This window comes from Phragmites australis, chromosome 5 (assembly GCF_958298935.1).
Source record: "Phragmites australis chromosome 5, lpPhrAust1.1, whole genome shotgun sequence".
In the NCBI taxonomy this organism is placed as follows: domain Eukaryota; kingdom Viridiplantae; phylum Streptophyta; class Magnoliopsida; order Poales; family Poaceae; genus Phragmites; species Phragmites australis.
Genome location: NC_084925.1, coordinates 44547296 through 44557232, shown reverse-complemented (window position 1 = coordinate 44557232; position 9937 = coordinate 44547296). Strand labels below are relative to the sequence as shown.

The 9937-nt window shown below is 39.5% G+C and overlaps 1 protein-coding gene across 1 annotated transcript; it reads left to right on the top strand.

The window, feature by feature from the left end:
- The first annotated feature begins 6726 nt into the window (after positions 1-6726).
- Positions 6727-7913, top strand: LOC133917739 (ethylene-responsive transcription factor ERF017-like). Its single transcript, XM_062361602.1, has one exon. The coding sequence runs from the start codon at positions 6767-6769 to the stop codon at positions 7415-7417; it is 651 nt and encodes a 216-aa protein (XP_062217586.1). The 5' UTR covers positions 6727-6766; the 3' UTR covers positions 7418-7913.
- Positions 7914-9937: the final 2024 nt, after the last annotated feature.

The window sequence follows — 9937 nt, the reverse complement described above, 5'->3', positions numbered from 1 at the left end:
GTCTGCCTCTTTAGATTTTGGAAGGCTGCATGGGCACCGGAGCGGTGGCCTGAAGGGGTTTGCAACCTCCGGGGATAAGGCCTCCTGCTGGGAGTCCAAAGGCCGAAGGCTCTAGAGGGCTTGCTGTAGCTTCGAGTCTTTGGAAGGCCACGTATGTGCTGGAGAGGTGGCTCGAAGGGGTCCGCAGCCTCTGAGGGCCAGGCCTCCTGCTGAGAGTCCGGAGGCTGAAGGCTCTGGAGGGACTTGCTGAAGCTCTAAGTCTTCGGAAGGCCACGTACGTACTGAAGAGGTGGCCTGAAGGGGTCCGCGGCCTTCAGGGGACCGAAGGCTCCGGAGGGACCATTGATAGCGATCGTCAACCATTATCCGTAGGCTGATTTATTTTTCGCCAATAGTATTCATTAAGGATTTGCTTAAATTTGTATTAATTAATGACATGTTGTATTTTATTAATTAATATTGAATGATATATGCTTCAATATTAATACTTTTTAAATAAACTATATGGATACCGTAAAGAAATACCCTACAAAATATTAAGAACATGCTTTAATGTAAATACTATGATTTAATAAACTACATAAATAAACTTAAAAATATATCTAAATATCTCTGCCAGTTATATTTTACAATTGCAGTGATACTCATATCACTTCCGGTTGTGTTATACAACCGGCGATGATGTTGGGGTATCACTACCGGTTGTATACTATAATCGACAGTGATAGTTTTGAGTATAAATTCGGTTCCCCTAACCCCTAGCCGCAAGACCCAACCTTAATAACTCCCACTACTGCCCTGATGCTTGTCCCGGTGCCGGTCGCTCCAGTGCCCCGATGCCCTTGATATTGTTTATCGCTTGATACTTTGTAACCTGGGTTACTCATGTCACATAATGGTCTAACTTATAAAGAATGTGTTATACTTAGCATGCTTAGGTCCTCGGTAGAAGTCGAGCGGTGGATCGACCATCGTTTGCGAGCTTAGGGCTTACTTTATATCACAAAGATTATGATGATGGAGGATGGTGTAAGTTAGTGAGGATGAGCCGAGATTTAGGCATGCAATAGGGATGACTCGAGAAGGGAGTCTCGGATGCTATAGGTCCGCTTGAATCGATTAAGCACCGTCCGTTGTTGCAGTTGGCTTTAGCACTCGTTCGTACTTATACGTATTCATATATGAAACTGATGAGCCGAATACCTTACGTAGCTGTGATCTTTTGGCGTGCTAGTCTCAGGTGTTGTCATCATAATAGACTTAGAAGGGGTATCAGTTTGCTCTGGGAGTAGTTCTAGATGACCCCGCATGCCAAGGCACATGTTCAAACGGTTGGAGCTTATTTGAGAAAGCTTGATATGAGTACTCCTTGTGTGGACCTGTGTGGTCACATAAGTCGTATGGTCCCCAAGTCGTGTGGGTAATGGAGTACTCCCCTATAGGGTGTAAAATAATTCGAATTGCCATGCTCTCGGTTATGAGCACGCTTATGTCTATTTGCATCAATCGTAGATTTTCGGTTGTGGTTGTCACGCCCCGAACGCAGGCTCACATGACAGCCGCCACATAATTATGGATTAAAAACCCATAACCATATTAAGGCAAAAATACTCAAATAAAATCAGTGGTTTACAGAGCAACTAGCAGAAGCTTTATTTATATGAGAAGTCATAATTTACATGATTAAGTGTTTGCTTATACAACTTATTTTGATGTAAATAAATTATTAAACACTACACTATTGATATATCCCAAAATTTCTCACGTATAGCATCTAGTCGTCGTTGTCTTGATCATGACCTTGAGATTCTGCGTTTAACACCCAAGACAAGTATGAGTATAAAATACTCAGCAAGATAAAGACATTGCATGTATAAATAAACTTGAATTATTCAGATATCCAAATTTTCATTGTTTATTTAACTCTGCAGAGATTGTCCAATCACTAATATTACGTCGTGTTTTGTACCACGATGAGGCCTGAGCTTTTCCTATGGACAGTCCCAAATGATACTTTCAATGCACGTGCTACACCATACAGGTGAATAATATAGTCCCGGCTACATGACTAGATCTTTCACTAGGCACTCCCGGTAACTCAAAATGTATCGACTGTCCATGTCAGTATCCACTCTACCATTAGTGATTGACAACAGTATGAATAATTGATTGAACATATGTATTTCTATTCTAGAAATACAAACATTAATTAAAATGTAACATCAAACTGTAATATTAATGGATAATAATTTATAATAACGGGAAATACAATATTAAAATATAAATAGGCAATAATTCTCATATAAATATGTTACTCTAATAGGGTATGAATACAGCTTACAGATAAAAGCATAATAATAATAAAATAGGGTGCCAACGCAGCTTGCCTGGATTATGCCAAAATCTCAAAGAAATAGTTAGCCCCTTATATACCTCTAGCTTGATATTATCAATACTTTAACGGAGATCAATCTAATAACTTGTTGAAAGTCATAATACTAGATGTAGTAGAACTAGAAATCCAAGAATACCACTAATTATCTTGCCCTCAAAGTATCGACGACTAAATGCTATATGTGGGAAATTTTGGGATATATCAATAGTGTAGTGTTTAATAATTTGTTTACATCAAAATAAGTTGTATAAGCAAACACTTAATCACGTAAATTATGACTTCTCATATAAATAAAGCTTCCGCTAGTTGCTCTGTAAACCACTAATTTTATTTGAGTATTTTTGCCTTAACATGGTTATGGGTTTTTAATCCATAATTATGTGGCGGCTGTCGCATGGGCCCATGTTCGTGGTGTGACAGTTAAAATAAAAAGATAATGACACCAAATCTTTAGTGCAAATACTACAGCTGCTAATTCCAAGTTATGGGTAGGGTAGTTCATTTCATTGGGTTTCAATTGACGGGATGCATATGCAATCACTTTATCTTCTTGCATTAGCACACAACCTAATCCCACTTTTGATGCATCACAACAGATCACATATCCAATTTCACTTCTTGGTAAAGTGAGTATTGGAGCAGATACAAGTTTCTTCTTTAGTTCTTCAAAATATTTGTCACATTGCTCATTCCATTCAAACTTTGCTCCTTTTCGTGTAAGATTTGTTAATGGTGATGATAAATGAGCAAAACCTTCAATAAATCTCCTATAATATCCTGCTAATCCAAGAAAACTTCTTATCTCTGTTACTGTTGTTGGTTTCTTCCAGTCTACTACAGTTTGTACTTTTGTAGGATCCACTGTCACCACATTGTTTGCTTCTTTTGCATCTTTCATAGTTAAATTGTAAACTCGAGCTCGGTTACCTCCCTTAGCTTTTCCTTTTCCTTTTCCATCTTGTTGTTTTGCTGGTGCATTACTTGCTGGAGATGCTGGTAGGTACATGGGCTTTTGAAGAGCTGGTAGACCCGTTGGTGTAGGTTTTGATAGAGAATAATGATTGTTGTTGGTAGTTTGCTTCAAATGAGGACATTGATAAAACATATGCCCTTCTTGTCACATTCAAAGCAACAATCTTGTCTGTGTTTACATTGTCGTGTGAAATGGTTTCCTTGACAAATATTACACTTTGGGTTCAAGAACTTCTGGTTTGATTTGTTATTGTCAAATTGTCCAAAGGTCTTTGACTTTTTGAATCTGTTTCTAGAAAATGAGCCTTGAAAATCTCGATAATGCTTTCGTTTGGTCTCGACCATAGCTCGTTCATCTTGATATGATTGTTCTGTGATGTATGCTTATTCACCACTTCACGAAGGACATTGAACTCAAAAACTTTTACTCGACCACGAATTATAAGATTGAGTCCATCTTCAAATCTCTGTGCCTTTTTAATTCATTTTGGGCATACTCAGAAGCGTATCTCACCAATTTTGAAAAATCAATTTCATATTCAGCCACTGATTTGCCACCTTGTTTGAGATCAAGAAATTCTCGCTGTTTTTGTCTTTGTATACTAGGTGGAAAATACTTCTAATAGAAAGCTTGTTTGAATATTTCCCAAGTGAGAATGGTAACTTCGGGATATGACTTTCTATGTGCATTCCACCAATCAAAAGCTCCTTCTCTAAGCATAAACGTGGCATATGCAACCTTTTCTATATGTAGAATAGCCAAAAGTTAAGTGCATAAAGTGCTATTGTAGCCAATCTTTTCTTTCACTATATCAAAGCATTTCTCCATATCAATTATCCAATTTTTTTTGCCATAAGTGGATCAATTGTCCCACCAAAAGTAGGGGGTTTAAGACGGTGAAAATCTGCGTTGTGATTGCGATGGTTTCCCTCAGATGTTCCATCCATTCTAGGGACTTGCTGACTAAGTTGTTGAATCAATGCACATTGTTGTTGTTGTGTCTCATGCTACTTTCCTAACATTGCTATCAATATTTGGGGTAGTTGTGCCATCTCAGGCCAATTGTTAGGAAAACTCGGGATGCCATGTTCTATTGTTTGACCTGACTCATCAGTTCCTTTATCCTTATTGTTCTCATCAGAATGGTTTTGTGCCATTTGATTCATTATTTTAGAACTATAAATATTAATTAATGGGACAGAAGCTAAAGAAAAATATAATATTATTTTAAACAATGTACATAAGTAGTACATAACAACAGAAACAACCCATTAAAGAGATAATTCTCTCTATCTATGTTATGCGGTGAGCTTGCCTAGCACAAAGAGGTACTTTCAACCACAAAATCCCTCTTTGTGAGAGTCTCTCTCTCTCTCTCTCTCTCTCTCTCTCTCTATCTCTCTCTCTCTCTACAAGGCTAGTAGATAGATACTACAAGGAAATCCTACTAGTTGCTATTTAGGTTGGACATAATCTCTTCAGGATCCTCATCATTATTTATATTAATAATGTTCGAGAGTTGGATATAAGACTCCCCTGTATGAGAATCATCTGATGGTAGCATTGGGAGTGAATCACCAGGTTCGGAAGGCAAGATGTTTTGCTGATCAAGAATCTGGTAAAGTTCACATAATTCTTGTGCAACTCGAGCACCTTATTCACAAACATGAGTACGCCAACCTCGAACATTATTAATCTCATTCTCTAGAAAAGATAGATCATCCTGAAGATCGTGACTGTAAGAGCGATACTGAGCCACAGTATCACGTAGTTCAAGAACCTCTCTTTGATGCAAATCATCTAAGTGGCTAGGTAAGTGATTGCGCATCTCATGAATAGCTACTAAAGCAGTCCTCCTGTAAGCTTCGCCTTCAAATGTATGCTTTCGAAAGAAAGTATGCACAACTAATTTGCAAAGGGAAATCATGAGGCTAACTAAGCGTTCCCCAACCACGCAACCTAAGGCTCTGATACCATTTTAACTGTCACACCCCAAACATAGGCCCATGCGACAACCGCCACATAATTATGGATTAAAAATCCATAACCATGTTAAGGCAAAAATACTCAAATAAAATTAGTGGTTTACAGAGCAACTAGCGGAAGCTTTATTTATATGAGAAGTCATAATTTACATGATTAAGTGTTTGCTTATACAACTTATTTTGATGTAAACAAATTATTAAATACTACACTATTGATATATCCCAAAATTTCCCACGTATAGCATCTAGTCGTCGTTGTCTTGATCATGACCTTGAGATTCTGCGTTTAACACCCAAGACAAGTATGAGTATAAAATACTCAGCAAGATAAAGATATTGCATGTATAAATAAACTTGAATTATTCAGATATCCAAATTTTCATTGTTTATTTAACTCTACAGAGATTGTCCAATCACTAATATTACGTCGTGTTTTGTACCACGACGAGGCCTGAGCTTTTCCTATGGACAGTCCCAAATGATACTTTCAATGCACGTGCTACACCATACAGGTGAATAATATAGTCCCAGCTACATGACTAGATCTTTCACTAGGCACTCCCGGTAACTCAAAATGTATCGACTGTCCACGTCAGTATCCACTCTACCATTAGTGATTGACAACAGTATGAATAATTGATTGAACATATGTATTTCTATTTAGAAATACAAACATTAATTAAAATGTAACATCAAACTGTAATATTAATGGATAATAATTCATAATAACGGGAAATACAATATTAAAATATAAACAGACAATAATTCTGATATAAATATGTTACTCTAAGAGGGTATGAATGCAGCTTATAGATAAAAGCATCATAATAATAAAATAGGATGCCAACGCAGCTTGCCTGGGTTATGCCAAAATCTCAAAGAAATAGTTAGCCCCTTATATACCTCTAGCTTGATATTATCAATACTTTAACGGAGATCAATCTAATAACTTGTTGAAAGTCATAATACTAGATGTAGTAGAACTAGAAATCCAAGAATACCACTAATTATCTTGCCCTCAAAGTATAACCGATAGTGATTATCAATACAATTTATTCACTACTGATTCTAAAATCTTTATTAATAATATTTTTAAGCCGATATTAATAACAGTTTCGGTAGTAGTGCAAAACAGGACAAGAGGACATCCTCCTTCAAGACCACAGCCGACTTGGCCGTTGGCCCCACCGTCCCCGCTCAGGAGCCCGACGCGCTCCCAACTCTGCCGCAGCACGGACCGCCATGTGAGTGGCGCCATGCGACGTCGCCGTCCGACGCGCCATTCTCGAGTTGAATCTCTGGTCAACGCGCCGCGCGCGGCGCCGTATAAGTAGCCGAGCGAGCGAGCCGCAAAGATTCAGCTAGCATGCACAAGATCGACGCTACACCAACGTGCACGCGCAGAATAGTGGCATGTCGTCGTCGCCGGAGATGGAGGGCGGCAGGGAGAGCAAGAAGTACAAGGGCGTGCGGCGGCGCAAGTGGGGCAAGTGGGTGTCGGAGATCCGGCTGCCCAACAGCCGCGAGCGCATCTGGCTGGGCTCCTACGACGCCCCGGAGAAGGCCGCGCGCGCCTTCGACGCCGCCTTCGTCTGCCTCCGCGGTCGCGGCGCCGCCGGCGCGGACCTCAACTTCCCGGACTCGCCGCCGCCCTGCCGTCCAGGCGGCTGCAGCAGCGACCCACAGGAGGTGCAGGCCGCCGCGCTCTCACACGCCAACCGCGCCGCCGTCAAGGCGCAGCAGGCGGCCGCCGCGGCTCTCATGGACGTCGACGGCTCGCCGCCAACGTTGCCACGGGACTCCGCGTCGCATGACACGGACGTTCTTGGCACTGGCAGCGCTGAGGTGGTGGCGCCCGTGCGCGCCGACGGCAGCATCGACTGGCGCCTCGTCATGGCCCATCCGCCGCCGCTCTTCTCCCCGACCGGGTGGGGCAGCAATGCGTACGACTTCCTGCAGGTGTCGCCGCCGACGTCAGCGGACGAGGAGATGGAGGAGAGTCTCCATGGCGCAAGCGCTTCTCTCTGGAGCTTTGACATGAGAGACTCCTACTTCAGATACTAACAAGCTGCATGCTGTACTACACTACTCTACCAGATGGCGCCATGGTAGCGCATCTCTACAGCTACGTACGAGAGTATATGAACAATCTTGCATTGCTACCACCTACGAGGCATTAATGACATGTTCATTGTTACCAGTATGAACAATAATCTTCTTAACATAATTTTGGTGACAATGATAGAAATGGATGGCAAGTGATATTTTTGTCACAGTGCCGAGTGTGCATGGTATCTAATTAAGAGAGTGTTATAGAGGTTATAACACAGAAACTTTTATTTGGTGCAGACCCTTTTTTTCTTAATTTTGTTTTAGGGGGTAATTTTATGGCATTTTTCCACTGATGAGGGCTTACACGTCCATTTCACATGCATGCTTTCAGTTAAAGCCGAAGGCTATATATATCATATACTATGTAGATGGGGGAATATTTTTCATGTACTAGTCGTGCATATTCATCCGAACTTGCAATATAGACCAGACGCGTCATTTTCAAGCATGTGTCATATAGAGTACACCGAATATATTATCTATTGTATCATGATCCCACTCTTCATTTGTCTGTGGTGGATTCTAAGTATGGTTTTAGATACTAGCACGATCTCTAAATATAGCTTTGATATTTTATTGTTGTTGTGATAGATCCCATATTATTTTTACATATACTACTACAGAATTTATTTAGCGTGACATCTCTGTACAGACGAATTTATGAAGCTATTTGTACAAAAGGTATCATATATGGCTTTAAATTAGAACCGTATGAGAAAATAATAACGAGCAGTTGTAACGAAATGGGATGCTATAGTACAGACGATTACAAACTATAACCATCTGTACTGTTCATTTTTAACAGGCGGTTACTATTGACAGTAATATTATAGACGGTTCTAAATTAAAATCTTAGGTAAAAAAAAGAACAATACTAACGGTTCTAAATTAGAACTATCTATACTATTAGTACAGACAGTTTTAAGTTTAGAACCGTATGTATTAATAGTGTCACACTCGTTTTGAGCATATATCTCATGTAGATTATTTTTATACAATGGTTAGCAATGAACGACAGGTGAGACGGTAAGGAAGGTTCGCGTGAGACTAGATGTTGTGGGTTCGACTCTAGAAAACGCACTTGTGGTATTTTGTGTGAAAAATCGTGTGATTTATGACTTACGATCGCATCTACATAATAATATAGAGGATGGTGTGGGTAGGAAAAATATATTTTTAGATTTTTTAGCTCAAAAAATTTAATACAGACGGTTCCAAAAACAAGCAGTATGTACAGATTATTTATATATATGGTTCCAATAACGAATTGTCTGTACAGATCATTTGTACAGATAGTTTAAAAACTGTATGTATAAGACTTTTTGATATAGACGATTAAAAAAGTGTCTCGCAGACTCAAACCGTATGTACAAATTATTTTTTTACTTAGTTACAGGAGCAGTCAAAGTAAGGAAACTTGTGTACGTTTTATCAACGATCGAGATTTGGAAGAAGCTAGCTAAATGTAAACTCAATAAAGTCATGTCTAAACGTTATCAGATAAATGAAACAATCAAACAACGGTGCATCCTGATGACCTAGCTAGTATGTATGTGAGCATGAATGGTAATTCGTACATTTCTTGATCAATCACTGCTGAACAGTACTCTCTGTCACAGAAAGAGACTTTCTCGAGGTGCACGCAAAAAAAAATAGTTATTTTAACTTTCAACATGAATGCCTTTCAAATATTGAGATTAATTGAACATATATACGAAAGTGTCAAAGTGATATGAATAAGTTCTCCCGAAAAATAGTTGCACAGCACTATAAGTTTTTTATGTCTAAAGTTAATATAGTGCAATAGGAATTAGTGTCAAAGCTATAAAATTTAGACCATACGTGTTGATATCCAGAAGGCCTTAAATTTCATTTTGTGTGTGGAGGGAATAGTAGGACACCATGGGCACCTAGCTAGATGCACGAAGTAAAGGGTAATCTAATTAGTTTATGAGACATAAATTCGATTATAAATCACACAAAAAGGAGGGCGTAAATAATTGAGTTCACGACCTCTTGCTTTCTGATAAATATAAATATAAAGCAGAACAATTGCCTGTTGAATGCTGTAGCAAAGGACACATGCATAGACAATCGGTATACAAAAATCAAAAGCCGCAAGGCCTTATACTAGTTTCTTTTCTGCGCGTTCTTGTTGCCGTCTTTCTTTCAACCAAATGCACTCTGGCTTTGCGCTTGACACTGCCATTCCTCTCATCCACGTGATTTGTGTGCGCTTAATTTGGTTAGTGCATCATGCATGCATTATATATGGTGGTCACCGGCTTATCAACTTGCAGAGATATAATAATATCACTACTGATCATCAATCACTGACGACAAAACAGTATCGATCCTTCGTTGCCCGGTGAGTAGGATTAAGCGGCACCTGCTAGCTTCTCGATATATATCCTTTCGATTTGTCTTGCAATTATTGTTGGATAAACTTCCTTTGGCTTCGAGAATACAGAC

Coding starts and splice junctions, on each gene's coding strand:
- LOC133917739 (XM_062361602.1), top strand. CDS start 6,767: ATGTCGTCGTCGCCGGAGATGGAGGGCGGCAGGGAGAGCAAGAAGTAC.